The sequence below is a fragment of the Acomys minous genome (genome assembly GCF_964271855.1).
Source record: "Acomys minous genome assembly, chromosome: 12".
In the NCBI taxonomy this organism is placed as follows: domain Eukaryota; kingdom Metazoa; phylum Chordata; class Mammalia; order Rodentia; family Muridae; genus Acomys; species Acomys minous.
This window is the reverse complement of record NC_140493.1, coordinates 95,465,073-95,487,474: the sequence shown is the minus strand read 5'-3', so window position 1 is coordinate 95,487,474 and position 22,402 is coordinate 95,465,073. Positions and strand designations below refer to the sequence as shown.

Below are 22,402 nucleotides of genomic sequence, written 5' to 3'. Positions count from 1 at the left end.
ACCCAAATCCTTGGCGTGAGCCTTCAAGTTTCCTGCCTGCCAGATCCCTGGCCGGAACGTCACAGAAGCCGCAGCATCACAGGCGCCTGCGCCCTCAACATCTTCAGCGTCCCTCAACCCGCCTAGCCAAAGAGCGCACTGGAGGCGGAGGGGCAGCAGCCACCAGCCCGCTCTCCGCCTCCGGGACAGAGCCTCGGTCAGCATGGGGGTGACAGGTGGGAGCAGGCGGGCGAGTGGTGGGCGGCGCCAGAGATGGCGGGGCGGAGGCGGAGAAAGGGAAAGTGATTGGTGGCCCAGAGCTGGCCTGGGGAGCGGAAAGGAAAGCTGACCCCAGCCAAGCCCCTCTCTGGGTGCCTTTTGGTTACTGCTGCAGCCCTGCGCGGTGCAAAAAATGTGACCGGATCCGTCTGGGGTCGCAATGAACTTAACCCAATGGGATCACATTCTCGGGTGCACGTGCTCACTTCCGGCATATTGGAGGGTTAGGAATTTAATGTCTTTTGCAAAGGTGGTTGCCGAATCCGCTTTGTGAGCCACTGCTGAGGATCAGAGACCCAAAGCGAGTAAACCCACAACCCGTAGACGTAGAGGGGATCTAGGGAAGAGTCCGCAGGAGACCACGTGCTCAGGAGGGTGGGCCTGGGGCTTCCAGATGAGCAGTGAGGTCTAGAGGGCAAGAATTGTAAAGGCCTTGCGTCATCACAGTAGGAAGCTAAGAACCAAGAGTGGGTGCGGTGCGTGTTGTTTTAAAGATTTAAGGTCCTTTGCAGGAAAAACGTGTGGTGCAGGGATAATTCTTGTCCACCTCCATCCTCAACCCCTAAGTACAGTGGCTAAGACCTGAGGCTAGCCATTTCCTCCTGGCTTTATAAAAGCAATAAATACCCCTAACTCAAAGGTACTGAAGAGTTTATTTGCTGATTTAAAAAAAAAAAAAATCAAAGGTCTCCTACCGAGGATGTCTCAGAGCAGCTTTTCTAAACAAATAAATAAACAAACAAGCAAGCAGGCAAGCAACCCAGGCAGGCAGTGGTGTCACACACCTTTAAACCCAAGCTCTCCGTGAGTTCAAGGCCAACCTGGTCTAAAGATCGAGTTCCAGGACAGCTGAGATTCCACAGAGAAACCCTGTCTGGAAAAACTAAACCAACCAAACAAAAAAAAGTAAAAAAAAAAAAAAAAAAAAAAAAAAAAAAAGCTAAACACTGATCCAAGCCGAGCATGGTGGCGCACAACTTTAATCTCAGCACTCGGGAGGCAGAGGCAGGTGGATCACTGTGAATTCAAGGCCAGCCTGGTCTACAAAGTGAGTCTAGGACAGCCAAGGCTACACAGAGAATCCCTGTCTTGAAACCACCACTCCCCAAAAGAAAAGAAAAGAAAAGAAAAAATGCACTTGTGAACCAGTTGTTTCTGATGTAAACAGTGACCACAGCAGCTGGATCTGCCCAGCATTCGGCGAGCCTTTCGGAGCCAGTGAGACCCTTCAGCTAAGGGAGATTTTTCACGTTTTCCTTCCTCAGCTTCTGATCTTTAGATCTCCCTTCTAGACTTCATGGGCAGATCTCCTGGGTGGAGACGAGGGTTGTCAGTATCTTGTAGGCATGCGAATCAAGAGTTCAACCCCAGTGCCTATGTAGGACGAACACAGACATGTGGTAGTGCCTATGTAAGACAGAAGACACGTGGTAGTGCCTATGTAAGACAGACAGACACGTGGTAGTGCCTATGTAAGACAGACAGACATGTGGTAGTGCCTGTGTCAGACAGACAAGTGTTAGTGCCTATGTAAGACAGACAGACATGAGGTAGTGCCTATGTAAGACAGACAGACACGTGGTAGTGCCTATATAAGACAGACAGACACGTGGTAGTGCCTGTGTAAGACAGACAGACATGAGGTAGTGCCTGTGTAAGACAGACAGACACGTGTAAGACAGACAGACATGTGGTAGTGCCTGTGTAAGACAGACAGACATGTGGTAGTGCCTGTGTAAGACAGACAGACATGTGTTAGTGCCTATGTAAGACAGACAGACACGAGGTAGTGCCTATGTAAGACAGACAGACACGTGGTAGTGCCTATATAAGACAGACAGACACGTGGTAGTGCCTGTGTAAGACAGACAGACATGAGGTAGTGCCTGTGTAAGACAGACAGACACGTGGTAGTGCCTGTGTAAGACAGACAGACATGAGGTAGTGCCTGTGTAAGACAGACAGACATGAGGTAGTGCCTGTGTAAGACAGACAGACACGTGGTAGTGCCTGTGTAAGACAGACAGACATGAGGTAGTGCCTGTGTAAGACAGACAGACACGAGGTAGTGCCTGTGTAAGACAGACAGACACGTGGTAGTGCCTATGTAAGACAGACAGACATGAGGTAGTGCCTGTGTAAGACAGACAGACATGAGGTAGTGCCTGTGTAAGACAGACAGACATGTGGTAGTGCCTATGTAAGACAGACAGACACGTGGTAGTGCCTATGTAAGACAGACAGACATGAGGTAGTGCCTGTGTAAGACAGACAGACATGAGGTAGTGCCTGTGTAAGACAGACAGACATGAGGTAGTGCCTGTGTAAGACAGACAGACACGAGGTAGTGCCTGTGTAAGACAGACAGACACGTGGTAGTGCCTGTGTAAGACAGACAGACACGAGGTAGTGCCTGTGTCAGACAGACAGACATGTGGTAGTGCCTATGTAAGACAGACAGACACGTGGTAGTGCCTATGTAAGACAGACAGACACGTGGTAGTGCCTATGTCAGACAGACAGACATGAGGTAGTGCGTGTGTCAGACAGACAGACATGAGGTAGTGCCTGTGTAAGACAGACAGACATGAGGTAGTGCCTGTGTAAGACAGACAGACATGAGGTAGTGCCTATAATGCTCAGTGCTAAGGCAGCAGACAGGAGGATCCCTGAGGCCCCTGGCTGGCCTGATTAGCCAGTGGGAGGCCCTGCCTCAAAAGATAAGGCTCCAGAGCAAAGACATGCAAGGCTGTCCTCTGGCCTCCACGCGCACATGTACGTGTGTAAAAGGAAAGCAGACTCATTGGTTCTCCTCTCACTATAGCTTGACATTTGGGGTCCACTTTCTGGAAATCCTCTTTCTTGTTTGCCAGTGCTATTTGCCAAAAAGCATCCTTCTAGAATTCTTTTTCATAGTGTCTTGGGGTTTTTGATAGGATACATTTTTAGTGTCATCCTTGATCACTGAAAATGATTGACTTCTCTTTTAAGTATTCTTCTGTTTCTCAAGTTACCTTTGGTGTTCTGTGATCAACTTCTCATCTGCAAATCGACAGTTTTGTCAAACCTTTGTCAGCCCTCAGTTGCTCCTATTCAAGAATGAAGTCATTTAAAGAAACCTACTGGGATTCCTTCAACTGTAGGTCTTACTGCCTAGCCAATGTCACTTAAGGGTGGTTAAATGGGAGCCAGGTGCATCATGGGAATGTTGGCCTTACCCAGTGGGGAAAGAGCACTTGAACCCCTGACCCCTCCCTTTATACCTCCAGTCTCTGAGCTGCCCCCTGGGACTCACCTGGACAGATTGGCTCAGCATCCTGTGTGATCTTTGACCTTTCTCCACAGCTTCTGCCTCTACTCTATCAGATACGGTTCCTCCAATCTTCTGCCTCCCACATTCTAGAAGCAAAAAGAACTCTCTGGTGTGCTGTTTCTCTCCTCTCTCTCTCCCTCCCTCTCTCTCTCTCTCTCTCTCTCTCTCTCTCTCTCTCTCTCTCTCTCTCCCTCCCTCTCTCTCTCTCTCTCTGTCTCTATCTCTGTCTCTGTCTCTCTCTCTCTCTCTCTCTTAAACATGGAAATTCCCAAATGCTCGGCAGATGCTGTACCACTGAACAATATCTCAGCCCTCTTAATCTCTAAGCTCCATTGTGAAGGCCTGGTCATGAGGAGGAAGTGGCGTCACACTGCTAAGGGTTCTCCCCCTATAGGCGGATTAGCATGTGATCCTATTACTATTTGAAGGTTGACAGTGATAAGTTAAAGTTGCGTAGTCGAAGTCTTAAAGCAGTGGTTCTCAACCTTCCTAGTGTGGTAACCAATCCTTTAACACAGTTCCTCATGTTGCGGTGACCCCCAAGCATAATTTTTTTTTTCTGAGACAGGGTTTCTCTGTGTAGCCTTGACTGTCCTAAACTCTCTCTCTGTAGACCAGGCTGGCCTCAAACTCACAGCTATCTGCCTGGCTCTGCCTCCCAAGTCCAGGACAGCCAAGGCTACATAGAAAAACCCTGTCTCAAAAAAAAACCAAAAACAAAAACAAAAACGAAAAGAAAAGAAAATCCAGTGGAATCACACAAATATATAATCTAAAGAGGAGCTTTTTTTAAAAAGTGACATGTGATAGCAAATAACAGAACAATCCGTTTAAATACGTCACACAGCTCCTTTCTAAAGCAGGTGCATAGCGTGGGCGAGAGCATTGTCCTGGTGCAATCTCCAGCACTGCCCCTCCCCCCACAGTCACTTCTAAACAGCAGAGGTTACATAAGTAGGCAGGAAAAGTGGTGCTTGGGCCAGGGAGAGAGTTGTGTTGATGGAGTGCTTGCCTTGCACGCAAGCGTCTGGATTCAATCTCCAGTACCAAGGGGGAAAACAGTAAGAAAAAGTGAGCCTTAACTATATGCTGCCCATTCAAGATCCACTTTAAACATAAAAATACAAAGATCAAAAGTAAAAAAGAGAAAAAGAAAAGAATCTGTGCTAACACGAAACCCTGGTACCATGAGAGTGAGACTACAAAAATAAGCAGGTTTCAAATCAGATAAAAGGAGATACTTTCATAGTAATAGAGAGGTTGTTTCTTTTAAGAGTTAGGAAAAGAGCCAGGCGTGGTGGCGCACGCCTGTAATCGCAGCCCTCGGGAGGCAGAGGCAGGCAGATCCCTGTGAGTTCAAGCAGCCCAGTAGAGAGAGTGGGTCCCAAAGGCAGGCTAGAAAATGGAGTTTTTTGCCTAGCATACGCAAGGCCTTGAGTTCCACTCCCAGGGCTGCAAAACAAAAGAATGAATAAAACTGTCCTGAAGGACTATGTCCCTAACACCAGAACTTCAAAATACATGAAGAAAAAGTAGTACAGTGGCCAACTATGACTAACCTTACCAACATGCTAGGGCACAGATAAGAGCACCAGGAATTTAAGGGTAGCCTCAGTCACCTAGGGAGTTTGAACCCAGCCTGGGCTATATTAGATGCTGTCAGAGAGTAAGGAGAGAGGAAGGAGGTAGTGGGCTAGAGAGGCAGCCCTGCAGTTAAGAGTACTTGCTGCTCTTGCAGAACCAAGTTCACATCCCAGCACCTAGGTGAGGAAGTTCACAACCATCTACAACTCCAGGAGACCCAGTGCGCCCTCTTCTGGCCTCCACTGGTATGTGCACTCACATGCATATGTAAAATTTAAAAAAATATTTAAAGACAGAGAAAGAAAAGGTGAAAGTAGAAAGTGATTCTGTGAGGGGCAAGAAGGATTAGTGTAATGGAGATAAAAGTTTACCTAAGAACAGTGATGTAACTTCCAAGGAGAATCGGTGGAACCTGCCATCATAGTTTAAAGATATCAGCACTCCTCTCAGGAACCTGAGAAAACAAGTAGACACAAGGTCAGTAATGATTTAGAGGAGCTGAGTGGCTCTGCCTGATAACTGCCGTTTGCAGAACATTCCACTCCGTCGCAGAATGCACATTATTTTTCAAAAATGATCTGTGACCAGGCCTTTAATCTTAGCTCTCAGGGGATGGAGGCAGGCAGATCTCTGTGAATTCAAAGCCACCCTGGTCTAAATAGAAAGTCCCAGGCCAGTCAAAACTATGTAGTGAGGCCCTGTCTCAAGCAACAACAGCTGAAGGCTGGACAGATGGTTCAGCAGTTAAGAGCACGTACTGAAGACCTGAGTTGGAGTCCCAATACTTTGGGCCACTCAAACTGTAACTCCAGTTCCAGGTGGATCTGATGCTTGGGGCTGGAAAGATGGTTCAGTGGTTAAGAGTGCATACTGTGGGGCCAGTGTGGTGGTGCACACCTTTAATCCCAGCCCTCCGGAGACAGAGGCAGGCAGATTGCTGTGAGTTCAAGGTCAACCTGGTCTACAAAGTGAGTCCAGCACAGCCAAGGCTAATACAGAGAGATCCTGTCTCCAAAAAAAAAAAAAAAAAAAAAGTGCATATTGCCCTTGCAAAGGACCCTGATTCAAATTCCCAGCACCCACGTCTTTTGGATTACAAACCTCTTATATATAAATCAGCTCCCAGGGATCACACACTCTAGGACCTGCAAGCGCATCTAGGACCTGCAAGCGCATCTGTGCCCATGTGGCATGCACACGCATAATTCTACAACAAAAATGATAATGAAATATTTTTTAACTATTTTTTCAAAATAATTGATGAGGGATAGTGACACACTCCTTTAATTCAAATATTCATGAGGCAGTGGCAGGCAGATCTTTATGAATTTTGGGCCAGCCTAGTCTATATAGTGAGTTTTCAAGGACAGGCTGCTCTACATAGTGAGACCCTGTCTCATGATGATGATGATGATAACTGGAGGCCAAGTGTAGTGATGAAGATGAATGCCTTTAACCACAGCATTCAGCAGCCAAAGGAAAGAAAATTGTGAGTTCAAGGCCAGCCTGGTCTACATAGTGAGACCCTGTCCTAACATGATGCAAATAATAGTAATAATAATAATAATAATAATAATAATAAAATATATTTAAAAATCAACTGAGCAAAGTAAGGAAGGAAATGTCAACCTGATAAACTGCATACATGAAGAAAACTATCACCAGCTTCATAAACACGGAATGCTGGGGACTGGAGAGATGGCTCAGTGGTTAAGAGCACTGACCGCTCTTCCAGAGGTCCTGAGTTCAATTCCCAGCAACCATATGGTGGCTCACAACCATCTATAATGTGATCTACTGTGCACTGTATAAATTAATTTTTTTAAAAAAAGATGGAATGCTGAATGTTTCCGAGAACACAGGGATGAAGCAAGGCTGTCCACCTCGACACCATGATTATATAGTGACCATTCCCCGTGCAGAGAGGGAAGAAACAAAAGACACCAGACATGGAAGGAAGAAACAAAGTTATCTGGATTCACACACACGTTTCTTTTCTGTGGACAAATCCAGTGGGTTCTCCAAGCGAAGGCTTTTGCAACTGACGGGTTTTGGCAGATCTGCAGGGCATGAGATGGTGTCCGTTTCTAGAACATTAGCAGCAACTGGACATTGCAAATACCTCATACATCACGTCCCTCGACTTCCTAACGCGTCGAGGCTGAAGTCCCAAGCTGAGTCAACATCGGACTTTGTCTTCCGGGTCCCAGTGCTTCTGTGAGGCTACAGAACTGTAACACACTCTCTTTCCATACCAGTTGCAGCTTATGGAAGGATTGGAGTTGTGTGATGATCAAATGTCCAGGAAAACTGCAGAGTGACCAAGGAAGGCTCTAGGGTTAGGCGGGGAGCGGAGGTGGAGTCTTGCTTGAGGGTGAATGGAGGTGAAGCTGGAGAAGATGATGAAGAAAGACAGAAGCTTGGCGGTGGTGGCGCACGCCTTTAATCCCAGCACTCGGGAAGCAGAGGCAGGCGGATCACTGTGAGTTCGAGGCCAGCCTGGTCTACAAAAGTGAGTCCAGGACAGCCAAGGCTACACAGAGAGACCCTGAAGAAGAAGAAGAAGAAGAAGAAGAAGAAGAAGAAGAAGAAGAAGAAGAAGAAGAAGAAGAAGAAGAAGAAGAAGAAGGAAAAAAGAAAAAAGAAGAAGAAGGGAAGAAAAGAAAGAAAGCCAGAAGAGCAGATAGGTCAAGGAATCAGAGCCAGCCTTTGCGTTCCTGTCCATGGTGCACCGAGGTACAGTTGTGCCTGAACCCTAATGCCTGGAACCAGCTGTGTGAGGATCACCCCTTCCCTCCCTAGGAAGAAGTCACAGTGTATCATTCTCTGATACAATCCTGGGGGCAATTCTCAGCCAAAAAAAGCACGGTTGCCGCTTCCTGCTCTACCCTAGGCTCATGGGAACCCACTTTGAATAATGCATGGGAGCCAAGATCCCTCACCATCAATGCTCGTCGCTTCCTGGGGAGCAGCTACTGAAACAGCTTGGTGGCCCCACCTCTAGTGGAGGAAAAGCAGTTTCTGTATTAGAGGACAAAAGCCTCCTGGCCATCTCCTGGCTCCAGGATGTCTCAGAAACTCAACCTCCTAGGACTTCAAGGAGTGATTCAAGTTCACCCCCCAGCAGCGAGGCCCTGGCACAACCTCAGATCAAACGCCCTGAGTGCAAACCTTGGCCTGGGTCAGTGATAGGTGACCAAAGAGAGCCAGGGAGCTGCAGAGGTGAGGAACTGTGGGGTGGGGGAGTTCTTTAAGGGTAGGACGGCTTCCTGTGGAGGAGAACAGAGCAGAAGATGAAAGTGATTTTTTTTTTAAGATTTATTTATTATGTATATACAGCGTTCTGCCTGCATCAGGCCTGCACGGCAGAAGAGGGCACCAGATCTCATTATAGATGGCTGTGAGCCACCATGTGGTTGCTGGGAATTGAACTCAGGACCTCTAGAAGAGCAGACAGTGCCCTTAACCACTGAGCCATCTCTCCAGCCCGATGGAGGTGATTCTTAAGGCCCGCCTTCAAGTCCTTGACTTAGCAACCACCAACTGTGGAAAGCCTCTCTAACGCTCTGTGCGGAGCCAATGACACAGACTACTGTGAGCAATAGGTCCAAGAGCTGGACCCAGGCCAACATGACAAGCAGAGGGTAGTAGATATGGAAGACAGGACAGGTGACCCTAGCAAGAGGAATCAAAAGGGTTAGGGGAAGCTGGGACAGCCAACGGTGGGTGCACTGCGGGGAGGGAAGGGGGGGGCGAAGAAATCAGCCCCAGCTCAAGGACTGTTCCTACTTCGAAGCCCCCTGTCCTGTCCTTTCTCTCCCTGCCAGGTGTCAGTGCATTCCCCTGCTGTGGCAAGGACTCAGTGGACATCGTGGAAAGAACGTGAGGACCAGCCCCCGCCCTCCGAAAACCCCGGGCTCTCAGCCCTTCCCCCAACCACCATGGATCTCCCTCCCCCCTTCTTTAGCTCTTTTTCAAGAATCTCCTCAGGGCTGGGGTTGTCTAAAATTCCCCCCATCTCTGCCTTCAACACAGGGAAGCACAGGGCTGCCTTTGAACCCTGAGGGAGGGCTATGGTAGAGCACAGGGAGGCGGGGCTGCCTTGCTGGAGGCAGGTAGAACTGGAAGAGGAGATGAAGGGGTCCTGCGGTTCCCTAATATATGCAGCTGCTCAAGTCTGCCCACTGGGAGTAAGCAGGAGAGGGATGGCACCTGTAGCACTTGATAAGAACGAAGATAGCCGGGCAGTGATGGCGCACGCCTTTAATCCCAGCACTCAGGAGGTAGAGGCAGGCGGATCACTGTGAGTTCGAGGCCAGCCTGGTCTACAAAGGGAGTCCAGGAAAGCCTAGGCTACACAGAGAAACCCTGTCTCAAAAAAACCAAAACAAACAAACAAAAAAGAATGAAGATTCCCAGGCCCCTTCCTCCAACTAAACGAAGCTGAGGAGTGGGTGACAAGCTCTTCTGAAACTTCTGAGGCCCAGAGAATCTTAAGAGTACCACCAGCTCCGAAGCAAAGTGCTCGGTGCACGGTATGAGGGACTGAGTCCAGGCACCCACATAAAAAGCTGAACATGCTAACAGTAATCCTAGAGCTGGGAGCTAGAAGCAGGAAAACAGGGGCTCACTGGCCAGCCACTCCAGCAAATCAGTGAACCCCGCATTCAGAGATAGATGCTGTCTTTAAAAATGAGCTGGGGAAAAAAGTAAGGCACACACACCTATGGTCGACCTCTGGCCTTACACACACACACACACACACACACACACACACACACACACACACACACACAAGAATAGCACACTCCAGAGTTCCTAATAGAACAGGCACAGTGGGGTGTAGAGATGGGGGGGGGTCTTTTTGCCAGCCTGAGCTTTGAGGGCCCTAGAGACCCTGACAGTCCTTCCCATGGATCTTTGTTGCCTACTTTGATTCCTTCTGCCTCAGGGATAACCACCACCATCAGCCCCACACCTATGAAGATAAAGATAAAGCCAGAGAGGACCAAGAACCAGAGGTGAGAACATCACACTTAATGCAGAAGTAGCAGGCAAGAGGGCAGGGTCTTTATGCTTGGCGATTCTGGGACTGTAGTACCAGACCACACACACACACACACACACACACACACACACACACACACACCTTCACTGCCTGCATTTCCTTGCCTGCCCTGGGCAGGTCTCCCGGAAGTGAGATGAGGAGTAGGAAATGCGCCACACAGGAGCAGGACAGGGGCTTGGTCGGTGTCACGGGGAGTCCTGGGGGGGAAAGAAAGGGTGTTCAGTTCCTGTTGTTTCCCTTTCGCTTGAAACTCTTTCAGCTGGAAGCAGAATTGCCAAGGCAGGAGCCCCCACCCAAAGTACAGCCAGACCTGGATCCAGGCCCAGTACCACAGCTGGAGGAGATGGGTCCAGTGGTGCCCTCTAAACCTACGTCTGCAGCTAGAGGAGAAAGCCCGGAGCAGGAGATCTACAAGGTCGAATCCCCCAAGAGCTACAAGGAAGAGCTGTCATCCACAAACAGGACCTGGACCTTCAGCGCAAGCTCAAGCCACAGGGAGGAGGAGCAGGTGCCCACGCAGTTCCGCTCCATCCGCGTGCAGACCTCCACGCACCTTTTCTGGGCAAACAAGCTCATCCAGGCATCAGAGCACAGCCTCCAGCAGGCCTTAGAGAAACATCCCAAGAGTGCCCGGGAAAAGAAGTCTGTCTCCATATCCCAGGTTCTCACAGAATGCCCCCCACTGCCATCGAGCACCCCCGTGTCTTGCACCAACCTGCCCACATCCATTGGCCTGGCAGAGCTGATCAATTTTGCATCTTCCCTGGCCGTAGCCTCCTCCAGCAACAAGGAATTGCCTACCTTAGAAAGTATGATCAAAAGTACCTCTGAGAAGACCCAAGACGTCTCTATGGAGCTTTGCCAGCCTATCCAGGCTATCAAGTTTTCCCAGGCTACCCAGATTACCCAGATATCCTCAGAGAAGACAGACAAATCACCCCAAGACGTGACAAGTCACAAATCTTGGACTCAGGAAACCAGGAATGTAGCTTGCTCTTACCTAGATTTTAGCAAGACAGGGCTCAAAAAGGCTACCATCCAAGGTGAAGTGAAATTTATCCAGGCACCAACCCCATCCTCCCAGCTTCAGGGAGTCAAAGAAGAGTAAGTGATGATGCCCTGCCACCCTTCCACTGGGAGGGAGGGGGGTGGGAGGGTGAGGGGAGCTCACTAGCGTGTGGGGGTGGACTCAGTTTTCACATAGCCAGGTGAAGGGTGTCAAACAGTGGAATGGGTCAGGGGCAGGCAGGCTGGGCAGGGGACATGGGCAAGCTTAGTTGAGGGCCCAACCTCAATGACCTCACAAAGGCTACTACAAACAAGAAGATTCCGATGACCTGAGGTGCAGTAGCAAAGCCAGGGCCGGAGGAGGCCTGGGGACCATGGAGGGTGAGCTCCCCAGGGCTGGGGTAAAAACTTGGGTTCAAGAGGGGCAGGGCCATTGTCACATCAGGAAGCAGACCTGTTTCACTGTTGTCTGCCTCCTGAGCGAGAGCGTGACGGTCACATTCCTAGGGCCCAGGACACTTCCGTGAAGGAGAGTGAGGGAAATGAGCTGCAGGACCCTTGGCCTCTGAGGCTAATGTAGACACAGAATAGAATGCCAACTGGCCGGCAGGTGCAGTGGGAGAGCCCTGTCCCCTGACGCCCTAGTGACACTGTTTCTTTTGTGTTGCAGCTCGGTGCCGGGAACCAAGAAAGGGAGTCCATTATTGCTGAAAATCCATTTTAAGCTGTCCTCCCCATCACCCCCAGAGAAATGACTAGACAAAAACATTAAAGCCTCCAGTGCTGGGCCCCGGTGGAGAGGTTTTTTTTTTTTTTTTCTGTTTTGTTTTGTTTTTAAGGTGCTGGGATTGAGTCCAGGGCCCTGGGCATATTTAGGCCAGTGTTTTACTACTCCTGCCTTGGGTCTTTGAGACAGTGTCTCATTATGTAGCCCAGACTGGACTCAAACCCTTGACCTGCCTGCCTCAGTCTCCTGACGCTGACAGTACAAGTATGCACCACTCTGCTTGGGCTCTGCCTCAGGTTTTCCGGGGAGCGTGGGGAAACCACGGAGCCACCTGGCTGCTATATTCTGGAAGCAATTTTTAGGGATGACACCCCATTTTTTTTTTTAGTTTCCCTTGAGCCCACCTGTCCCCTGAGAGTTCTGGCATCCTTCCTTCCTGGCCAGATCTCTAGGGCCTGTTGGCTCACGCAGTGGCTCCACGTCACGTCACACCCACCTACCAGCCCACTAGGCTACCTTGAAAGACTCCATTTGAGCCTAAGCAGCATTGCCGGCTTCAGTTTCTTAGGCCTAAAGGCAGGGACGTACAGGCCTCATGTGAGGTGGTGGGCCTGAGCAGATGAGAAAGCAAACCCAAAGAGAAATCTTCCTGTAGCGCCGTGGGGAGGCCTGGGAAGGACATTGTTGGAAGGCTTGAAGGAGGGAAAAGCTGAGAGTGATCAACTGATCTTTCAGGAAACCACAGCGTCAAGGTGGAAGCAACCCCAAGTGTAGGGAGATGCCCCCCATATGATAATGTCCCCTATGTAGTAACCCAGAGGGCGCCAGCCTGGCACTCACATAACACACCATGCCCGTAGGCAGGAAACACAGTCCACATGCGTGTCCAGGACAGAGGCACACCTCCGTTTTGGGGTCAGGCTTCAGAGGCTCAGAAGAGAGGAAAAGAGAGAGAGAGAGAGAGAGAGAGAGAGAGAGAGAGAGAGAGAGGAGAGAGAGAGAGAGGAGAGAGGGAGAGAGAGAGAGGAGGGAGAGAGAGAGAGGAGGGAGAGAGAGGAGAGTCCTCATGCTTTTGGCAGAGGCCAGGAGGCTGTAAAGCAGAGAAGGGAATCTGGGTCTAGAGTGTTCCACAGTCAGCTGTGTGTGTGTGAGGTGGAGGAGGTGGAGATCACCTTGCTCCGTGTAGCCCAAGCTAGCTTTATGTTTGTGGCAATGTCTCTACCTTGGCCTCCCAAGTGCTGGGTGGGATTACAGACACGAACTTCACGCCTGGCTTTCTGATGTATTTTGGTAAGAGTTTGTGTTGCCCTCGCTGGACTACCTCGGAGTCCTAATGGTGCTCTTCCTCTCCTTCCTAAGTGCTGGGATTGCAGGTGGAGGCTTACACTGCCACACCAGCTTCCACTGTTGTCACCACTGACAGGGGCTCCCTGAGCACCTCTTGCCTTTGCCTAATGAGTGCCAGGATTAAAGGCATGCCTCACTACACGGCTTCTTTTTTTTTTTTTTCTTTTCATACTGGATACGGTTGCATAGCTCAGGCTGGCCTTGAACTCTCAAAACACCTGCTTTAGTCTGCAGAGTGTGAGGGTTGTCAGAGTAGCATGCCACCATGCCAAGGCCTGGGCAGCCTCTTCAACAGGCCCCCTGGCAAGGAAAAAGCCCATCTAGGTCCTAGAAGGAGGCTGAGGAAGGGAGCACCTAGGGACAGGTGACAGGATTAGGAAATAGGGCAGCAGGGGGTGGGGAGCCTAGAATGGGGACAAAGAAAAGATACAGAGGTGAGTGTCTGGGTGGAGTGTCATTTATCTTTTTAGAGTCTATTGTTTTGATTGGATTTTTAAAAATTTAATTCTACTTTTTAACCAGAGGTATTGGCACACACCTATCACCCCAGCACTCAGGAAGTGGAGACAGAAGAATCAGAAGTTAAAAGTCATCCTTGCACTAGGCTTGGTGGTACATGGTGTGTGTGTGTGTGTGTGTGTGTGTGTGCGCACGCATTAATGTTTTGCCTGCACGTATGTCTCTGTGAGGGTGTTAGATCTTGGAATTACAGACAAGTGTGAGCTGCCATATGGGTGCTGGGAGTTGAACGTGGAGTCAGTGCTGTTAACCACTGAGTCATCCCTGCAGCCCGGCGCATGCTTTTAACCCCAGCACTTGAAATGCAGAGCAGGGATAAGGATTTCTGTGAGTTCAAGGTCAGCCTGGACTACATATCAAGTTCCAGGCCAGCCAGGGATAAGATAACTCAGGGGAGACCTGGTTGTTGGTTTAAGTCAATCTCAGCTAGACAGCAAGTCCAAAGCTAGCCTAGGCTATGCTACATAAGACCCTGTCTCAAAAAAAAAAAAAAGTGGCTTTAGGTGCACTAAACAAGTGGCAAGCACAGACAGCTCCTGTGGCTTCCTTCTCTGCCCCGCCCCCTACAGCCTCCTCCACAGGCACATCCTGAAACAGACACGTGACTACCCACACCCACACTGGCACACCACCATCACCCAAAGCCCACAGAGAAACTAGAGTCCATTTCCTCTTGGTACATTCTCTGAGGCATATGTATGCCATGTACCTTATCGTAGTGTGCAAAGTAGTTTGCCCATCCTAAACACCCTTAGTACAGTGTGCACCCACTCATCCTTCCCTCCCTCCCCTCCACTCCTGGTGCTTTGTTACTGTCCCCTTTTGCTCTTTCCAGAATGAACTGGAATTGAACCTTATGGAGCCTTTTCAAGCAGGTTTCCTTCCCTTAGTAAGCATCCAACTTCCCTCCATGTCTTTTCACGGCCTGACAGCTCATTTCCTGTTAGCACTCAGTAATATTCCACTATCCAAGTGGGCTGATTTGGTTCTCCGTTCACCGTCCAAAAGACCTCTTTGGTTGGTCCCGTGTTTGGACAGTTAGGAAGCTGCAGATAAGTATTGGTGCATGGAGTTTGTGTGAGCTTCAACTCATCTGGATAAAAGCCAAGGGCCCACGGTTGCTGCTTCATATATGTTGTTAAGGTGTATTCACAGGCTGGAGCGGTGGCTCGGCAGTGAACGACTGAGCTCAATCAAAACATCATGGTGTGTTCAGATTTGTAAGAAACAGCTCAAGTGGCTCCCAAAGTGACAAGACTTTGCAGCTGCAGCACGCTGTTCCTCTAATGAACTATGGTGTTGAAGAGCTCATATGCTTGCACGCCTTTAATCCCAGCACTCGGGAGGCAGGCGGATCGCTGTGAGTTCGAGGCCAGCCTGGTCTACAAAGTGAGTCCAGGACAGCCAAGGCTACACAGAGAAACCCTGTCTTGAAAAACAAAAAACAAAAATCATCTGAATTTAGATGGACCTCTCTCTGCTTTGGAAGGTTGCTAATTATTAGTTTGATTTCTTTAGTAAATATAGATTTATTCAGATTGTCCCTCACAAGTAAGTTTTGGCAGCTTCTGTTTTTCAATAGATTGGTCTTTTAAGGTTATCAAACTTAGCTGGGCAGTGGTGGCGCACGCCTTTAATCCCAGCATTCAAGAGGCAGAGGCAGGCGGATCGCTGTGAGTTTGAGGCCAGCCTGGTCTACAAAGCAAGTCCAGGACAGCCACGGCTACACAGAGAAACCCTGTCTCAAAAAAACAAAAGACAAACAAATAAACAAAAGGTTATCAAACTTATAGACATGGTAAATTATGATATTCCTTTATCACTCTTTGATTATCCGTGAGATCTACTGCTGTCCCTTTCACAAAGCTATTAATCTTCCCCTCCCACCTATTTTTACTTATGTAGTGCTGTGTGTCTGTGTGTGTGCACAGTTGTCAGGACAACTTGAAGGAGTCAGTTCTCTTTTCCCATGTGGGTCCTGGGGAACTTTGAACTTAGGTCATCAAACTTGGCAGCAGGTACTTTTACTACCTGAGCCATCTCGCCAGCCCTACCTATTTTTTAAAAAAGGTTTATTTATTATGTATACAGTATTCCGCCTGCATGTACATCTGCATACCAGAAGAGGGCACCAGATCTCATTACAGATGGTTGTGAGCCACCATGTGGTTGCTGGGAATTGAACTCAGGACCTTTGGAAAAGCAGCCAGTGCTCTTAACCTCTGAGCCATCTCTCCAGCCCCCTAGCCCTATCTATTTTATTGTTCTTTCAAAGAACAAGATTTTGGCGCTTATTTTCGCTATTGATTGTCTGCTTTCCCATCTTAATTTTTGCTCTTCTTTTTATTATTTTTTATTTATTTACCTTTATGTGCATGGGTATTTTGACTGCATGTTTGTCTATGTGAAAGTGTCAGAGCTTGGAGTTACAAACAGTAACAGTTACAGATAGTTGTGGGTTGCCATGTGGGTGCAAGGATTTGAACCCAGGTCCTCTGGAAGAGCAGTCAATGCCCTTAACCATTGAGCCAGCCTCTGCTTTTATTATCTTAATTCTACTTATTTGAGATCTAATTTGTACTTCTTTTTCTAGTTTCTTGGAATAGAAACTCTAATTATTGATTTTAGACATGTCCTTTTCTAAAACATGTGCCTAATGCTACAATGTCTCTGTGAGTGGCTTTTGTTTCATCCCACAATTTTTGTTTGTTTGTTTTTGTTGTTGTGTTGTTGTTGTTTTGAGACAGGGTTTCTCTGTATAGCTTTGACTGTCCTGGACTCACTTTGTAGACCAGGCTGGCCTCAAATTCACAAAGATCCACGAGCCGGTGCCTTCATCCCACAATTTTGAATAAGTTGATTTTTTTGTTTGTGTGTTTGTTTAGCTTGAGGTTTCTCCTTTGATGCGCACTTTGCTTGTTTGTTTTGAGACAGGTTCCCTTACAGTCCAGGCTGGTTTCAACCTCGCTCTAGAGCTGAGGATGACCTTGAACTCTCGATCTTTCTGCTTCCCAAGTGCTGGAATTATTGACATGCACCACCATGCCTGGCATTGTCTCATTGTTTTAATAATAATGTACTGCCTCTTCTCTTCCTCCTCCTGATGAGCTCTTATTAAATAGCTCAAGATTGAACTCAGATTCCTCTCACCCAAGCCTCCAGGTCTGGAATTACGGGTGTACATCACTATGCCCGGCTCCTCGCCTTGTTTAGAAAAATGTATTATTTCATCTCCAAGAATGTAGAGATTACCCAGCACTCTCTGCTCCTGGTTTCCAGTTTCATTTACTAGTGATCTGAGAGTAGACACTGTACGATTTGTAGATTTGTATTAGTTTTAAATTTAAGGTTTCATGGAATGTCTTAAAATGTGGTTAGCAGGTTTACATTGGACAGAGGCCCATCCCCCTCCCCCCCCCACCAAGACCCCCCTGCCCCCCTGCTCCCACCCCCACCCCCCACCCCCGCCAAGCCCCTAGCTTTGGGATTCTGTGGCCTGCTCTTCCTTGTAGGCCTCTGCCAGCCTGACTCAGCATCCAGAGTGTAATCACAAAATCTGATTGCCTGAGGGAGGCAGAGAATTAGGGTGCCGGGCAGGAAGCAGTCAGCCTATCAGAGAGGGCTTGCCGCTATTATGCCAAAAAGCCAAAACCCACCACACAGGCAGCCTAGGGGCGGCCTCAGAGCTGTGACTCTGCCTTTCAGGCAGCAGAGGCCAGAAGACCAAGAGACTCTCATCGACACGGAGAAGGTATGGGCCACTAGGCTGGAGGAGGGTCCTCTTTCTGTCACCTGAGTTGGGGTTCACACCCTATGCCTGCGACAGAAGCCCCTTCCTATAGGGCTGTGGACTCAGCCTGGCCTGAGGATCCTGGGAGGAGGTGGTGGACCTGCTTCCCCATAGTCCTTGTCCCCTTCAGTCCCTTGGAGTCTATGCCCTCCAGTCAACCTGCCTTCTCCCTGCCTCCAAGGCCTCCACAGAAGCCTGGGACTCCCCTCACAAGATATGCACAGGAGGAGCAGGCTGACAGGGTGCAGGCAGGCCAGCTGCCCCAGTCAGAGGCAGCAGCAGCCATGGCCACAAAGGACCAGACCCCACCGAGAGGAAGAGAGATGAAGGACCCCGAAGCTACCCATCCTGATTGGTCATCAAGCCCAGATGCCGGGTCTCAGAGGTGAGGGTAGGAACGGGTGGTCAGGTCTGAGGTGCTGGTTTGGGGGCAAGGCCTGCCCGGCCCTGGAATCTTTTTGCAACAGGTACTACATATAAAAACTTCTTCCACTGAGGCAGTTCGACCGATGACAGCCTGCTACCCCTGACACCTCGGCAGCTGGCAGGTAAGGACCTGAGGTCCAGAAGCAGAGAAATCAGGGCATGCTTAGGACAGAATTACAATTCCCTGCCCCATGGTTAACACATTTTTGACCCTTGCAACCTGCCCTCTGTGCCTGCCTGTAATGTTTCTTCTCTGTAGCCCACGGGCTCACTGAGGTGCCCCAAGAAGTCAGCGGAGTTGGGGAGTGGGTGGGTAAGTGGGCGTGTGTGTAATTGTCTCTTGTGTCTCTGTGTGTCTGTCTGAGAAGAAAATATATTTTGTTTTTTGTTTTTGTTTTCCGAGACAGGGTTTCTCTGTGTAGCCTTGGCTGTCCTGGATTCGTTTTGTAGACCAGGCTGGCCTCGAATTCACAGAGATCTGCCTGCCTCTGCCTCCCCAGAGTTGCTGGGATTAAAGGCATGTGCCACCACACCCAACTGAAGAAAATAATTTTTAAAAACTAAATGAATTGATGGAAAGTTAGATGGAGGTATTTGAATGGATGGGACAGGATAAAAAGAAAAAAAAGGGGGGGTGAATAGACAGAAAGAAAAACAAATTTCCCACGGTCTGGCCTGAATGGTGGAAAGTAAGGACAGAACTCATCAAAAATCACACCCTGATGTTGACAGACTTCTCAAAGAACCATTTCCTACATCAATAATTTGAAAGTCTGTTTAAATGCCACATACCAGTGGGGCTCCCAAGTACTACAGAGCCAGGCTCCCACAGGTGATGTTGGATGTCATTTTTTTTTTCTAATTTTAGTGGGGGAGGGGTACAGTGCTCTTAGGAGCCCGAGGCTCCAGATGTCACTGGGGCTGGAGTTACAGGTGGTTGCATGCCACCCAACATGTAACTCGGGTTCTCTGCAAAAACTTTACGTGTTCTTACTCTCTAGGCCAAATCTCTAGTTCCACATGTGAGTTTGTAAAATATGTTTGTGTGTGTGTGTGTGTGTGTGTGTGTGTGTGTGTGTGTGCGCGCATGCGCGCGAGCATACACATGAGCATGTACCCTGACACTCATGCAAAGGACAGAGGACAACTTATAGAAACCGTTTCTCTTTGTCATGACCATGTGTGTCCTGTGAGTCAAATTCAGGCCACCAGGTTTGGCAGCACGCACCCTGACTTGCTGAGCCATCTCTCTGGCCTCCAAACAATGAATTGTAAATGCTCTTTGTACAAAAATGTCCAAATACAAGATCTAGACCTAAGGATGGAAATAACTTAAGCACCAACACGGAGCGTCTCAGCATTGCTTGTTGCCCATTACATTGAAAGTTATAATGAGCCAGTCCAAGCCTCCAGTCAGTCCACCTCAGCTGGAGTGAAGGAAGGGTCTCCAGGCCGCCCCGTGGAGTTTTCACTTCTCTGACTGGCCTCCTGTCTGCCCTCAGCCTTCCAGGATATCTTCAAACTGTTCAGTTGCAGCCCAACAGGCACTGTGGACATGCACAGCCTGAAAGTTGCTCTGCGCAATGTGGGTATCCAGCTGGGCCCCCAGGAGATGTGCGAGGCTCTTCGGCTGGCCGACTTAGATGGTGGGTGCCTCATCTCTGCCTTCGTGTGTCCTCCCACCTCTAGGCGGTCTCCTAATGAATGCTACCCCTATCTACAAAATCCTTGGCCTGGTCCTGGGTTTTAAAGCACCCTCTTCTTCTCCAGGCTTTAATACAATCTTCATATCCTGCCCGCCCCATGCCTTCCCCTACCACCCCAACCCCTACCCCCACCCTCACCCTACCCCCACCCTCACCCTACCCCCACCCTCACCCTACCCGCACCCCTCACCCTACCCCCACCCTCACCCTACCCCCACCCCTCACCCTACCCCCACCCCTCACCCTACCCCCACCCCTCACCCTACCCCCACCCTCACCCTACCCCCACCCCTCACCCTACCCCCACCCTCACCCCAGGGCAAGAGCTGTTTCCCTCCACACTCATGCTGGAACCCCTTGGCTGGAACCCATGGAGAAACCTGTTTTCTTTAAATAGATGATGAAGAGAATCCTAAATAATTCTCGATGTGCATTAAAACCCCAAAAGTATCCACAGGACAAACTTTCCAAATAGACCAAGTACACACTGCCTCCTCCTCCTGTCTGCCCAGGTGATGGAATCGTAAGCTTCAAGGACTTCCTAGGTGTCCTCACTGACAACCACCGCCTGGCACAGTGCATGGGTGAGGAGTTAAGCTGATGGGCAAGGGAGGAACCCTGGATGACAACGGCACACCCCTCCTCAGTCTTTTTTTTTTTTTTTTTTTTTTTTTTTTGGTTTTTCGAGACAGGGTCTCTTCTCTCTGTCTTGGCTGTCCTGGGCTAACTTTGTAGACCAGGCTGGCCTGGAACTCACAGCGATCCGCCTGCCTCTGCCTACCGAGTGCCGGGATTAAAGGCGTGCGCCATTACCGCCCGGCTGTCCCCTTCTCACTCTTATCTATGTTTTCTGTACTCAGGCCAAATGAAAGGCAATCAGGCCTGTGACTCCGCGGGCCTGCAGACCCTCTTCCTCGAGGTGCTATTCAAACTGCTCAGTCAGGGCTTAGTGCCCTTCAAATCGAGGCAGGAGGTGATAAGGTGGGCACAGCCTCCCCCAGCTCCCAGAACTCAGCCTTGAGGGAATCCCCGTGATGTTCCTACCTGCTAGAGAATGCCCTGACCTCCAGGTTCAATCACTACGCCCCAGGTCGCCCCTTAGCCACACACAAGTAGCCTCGGGTCCTTGTTTGCCTTTGCCCACCTGTAAGACCGAGGAGCGCGAGAGGCGCTGTCTAAGCCCGCTGTCCCACTTTTCTCTTCCAAGTTACTATTTCAAGAAGCAGCGGGCTCTGCGGCTGAGCCAGTGCGGTAGTCGCCGGGCGCGCGGCCAGGGTCGGTCTGCGCGCACGCACAACGGCCTCAACTTCTTCTGCCAGGCGGCGCGCATTGGCGGCCTTTCCAGCTCCCAGCTGGCACGCTCCCTGCACACACTGTACAGAACGGGTGCGCCCCCAGCCGGCCCGTAGGAGACGGGGGGGGGGGGCTCGGGGGGGGGTGCGGGGGAGGGCGGGCGGACGGTCCCAGGGGCGGGAGGAGGGATGCTAAGGGTCATTGGCAGCCCAACCCCACCGCCGCCTCCTGCTCCCGCGGGGCCCCTCCCAGTACTGTCTTCGTCTCTTTGTCCTCTGGGATCTCCAACCCAGGTGGGCGCAGCCCCTACGCTCAGATTCCCAGCCTGACTGGGCGCCCGAGGCCAGAACGCAGGATCTCGAACCGAGCCCCGGGTCCAGATGTCCGCCTCCCCAAACCTCAACAGCCAGGCCGTCCCAAGCTCCCTTCCAACCTGGGACCACTCAGCAAAGGTGAGAATCCACCCGAGGCTCTAAGGACAGGGCAGATGGGGCGGAGGCGGGACAGCAGATGGGGCGTGACTGGCAAGCTGCAGAAGCTGGGGGATAGAGTGGGAACTGAACCAAAAGAAATTGGAACTGCAGGGGCAGCAGATACAACCAGGTGTTGCTGTTCGCGCACCGTGTCCCCAACGAGCAGCTGCCCACTCTATCTTCCGCAGGTCCCCTCCGCCCTCCCTCTGGAATAATGAGCCAGCCGCTGGAGCAAATGCGCCCCTCGAAGCTGGTTTCCTCCCCGCCAACTCTAGTGCAGAAGCACCCCGCCTCCCCTTCACCAGGCTATTTCCAGAGACCTGCTATGAAGAGCTTGTACAAGTAATGCGTTTGCTGAGAGAAACTGGCTGCGCCTGGACCGGCTCAGGCACCGAGCGGACGCGAGTCTTTTGCAAACATCTTTATTAATCTAGTATAAAAATAAGGTCCAAGGAGAGTCCTCTGGGCGGCGGTGAGGTCCATTTTATAAGTTACAGGCCAGGCTCCCGCTCAGACTAAGTATGGCTATTGGAGGGAGAAGAGGGTGCTGCGAGCAGCTTTTTTTTTGGGGGGAGGGGGGGCGGTACAACGGATGCCCGACCCAGGCGAGCTAAGAGCTTCCTTGAACTCCAGCCTGCCCACAGCCCTACAGAATCCACCAGTGGAACCAGTGGCTACAGGGAGAGGTCAGCAGTGACCTGCAGTGGGGGTCCCGGGGGGCGCCGGCGAGCACTTCGACGTCCAGTGTCTGCACGGATGTAGGGCTGGTTCCGAAGATCTGGGAGCCAAAAGAGAAGACACACATTGGCTCAGGCTCCAGGGCACGGGCTCGTCTTTCTAAGGATTTGATTTTTGTGGACGCAGAAAGGGGACACTGATTTTTTTTTCCC

At 50.2% G+C, this 22,402-nt stretch overlaps 3 protein-coding genes and 1 long non-coding RNA gene across 17 annotated transcripts in view; 2 read left to right on the top strand and 2 right to left on the bottom strand.

Moving 5' to 3' along the window:
• Positions 1 to 221: 221 nt before the first annotated feature.
• On the bottom strand, positions 222 to 21,017 carry LOC311579864. 7 transcript variants are annotated; one of them, XR_014773269.1, is made up of 7 exons: positions 20,891 to 21,017; positions 7,138 to 7,465; positions 6,257 to 6,362; positions 5,527 to 5,609; positions 3,554 to 3,657; positions 3,273 to 3,347; positions 222 to 1,632 (listed from the first exon to the last, which is right to left on the bottom strand). It is a non-coding gene; the product is annotated as an uncharacterized lncRNA (long non-coding RNA). The 7 variants fall into 7 exon arrangements; XR_014773270.1 differs by having other exon boundaries at positions 222 to 1,568; XR_014773274.1 differs by lacking the exon at positions 3,273 to 3,347 and adding an exon at positions 10,305 to 10,420 and having other exon boundaries at positions 222 to 1,568; positions 20,891 to 21,008.
• SPATA32 (spermatogenesis associated 32) lies at positions 8,062 to 12,018 on the top strand. The gene is made up of 5 exons (XM_084750803.1): positions 8,062 to 8,377; positions 8,983 to 9,037; positions 10,107 to 10,176; positions 10,483 to 11,327; positions 11,902 to 12,018. Exons 1-5 carry the CDS (start codon positions 8,077 to 8,079, stop codon positions 11,984 to 11,986), a joined length of 1,356 nt encoding a protein of 451 aa, XP_084606929.1. The 5' UTR covers positions 8,062 to 8,076; the 3' UTR covers positions 11,987 to 12,018.
• On the top strand, positions 11,513 to 21,969 carry LOC311579863 (spermatogenesis-associated protein 21-like). Its single transcript, XM_084750804.1, has 10 exons — positions 11,513 to 11,612; positions 17,530 to 17,575; positions 17,796 to 17,999; positions 18,116 to 18,162; positions 19,543 to 19,686; positions 20,259 to 20,330; positions 20,607 to 20,727; positions 20,954 to 21,132; positions 21,333 to 21,491; positions 21,701 to 21,969. The coding sequence occupies exons 1-10, from the start codon at positions 11,606 to 11,608 to the stop codon at positions 21,856 to 21,858; spliced, it is 1,137 nt and encodes a 378-aa protein (XP_084606930.1). The 5' UTR covers positions 11,513 to 11,605; the 3' UTR covers positions 21,859 to 21,969.
• FMNL1 (formin like 1) overlaps positions 21,921 to 22,402 on the bottom strand; it is a 31,494-nt gene continuing 31,012 nt past the window's right edge. For all 8 annotated transcript variants that reach the window (XM_084750792.1, XM_084750790.1, XM_084750791.1 and 5 more), the window contains one exon: positions 21,921 to 22,290. Coding sequence is in view for 5 of the 8 variants with exons in the window: in XM_084750790.1 (XP_084606916.1) it covers positions 22,187 to 22,290 (104 nt within the window). In the remaining 3 variants the exon portion in view is untranslated. The remainder of the gene's footprint in view (positions 22,291 to 22,402) is intronic.

What these genes read in the sequence shown, in the direction of transcription:
- LOC311579863 (XM_084750804.1), top strand. An exon ending in TCGAGGCAGGAGGTGATAAG is followed by an intron (nt 20,728 to 20,953) that starts GTGGGCACAGCC and finishes TTCTCTTCCAAG; the next exon opens with TTACTATTTCAAGAAGCAGC. An exon ending in GCACACACTGTACAGAACGG is followed by an intron (nt 21,133 to 21,332) that starts GTGCGCCCCCAG and finishes TCTCCAACCCAG; the next exon opens with GTGGGCGCAGCCCCTACGCT.
- SPATA32 (XM_084750803.1), top strand. Translation starts at nt 8,077, where the DNA reads ATGGGAGCCAAGATCCCTCACCATCAATGCTCGTCGCTTCCTGGGGAG. An exon ending in GAGAGGACCAAGAACCAGAG is followed by an intron (nt 10,177 to 10,482) that starts GTGAGAACATCA and finishes AAACTCTTTCAG; the next exon opens with CTGGAAGCAGAATTGCCAAG. An exon ending in CTTCAGGGAGTCAAAGAAGA is followed by an intron (nt 11,328 to 11,901) that starts GTAAGTGATGAT and finishes TTTGTGTTGCAG; the next exon opens with CTCGGTGCCGGGAACCAAGA.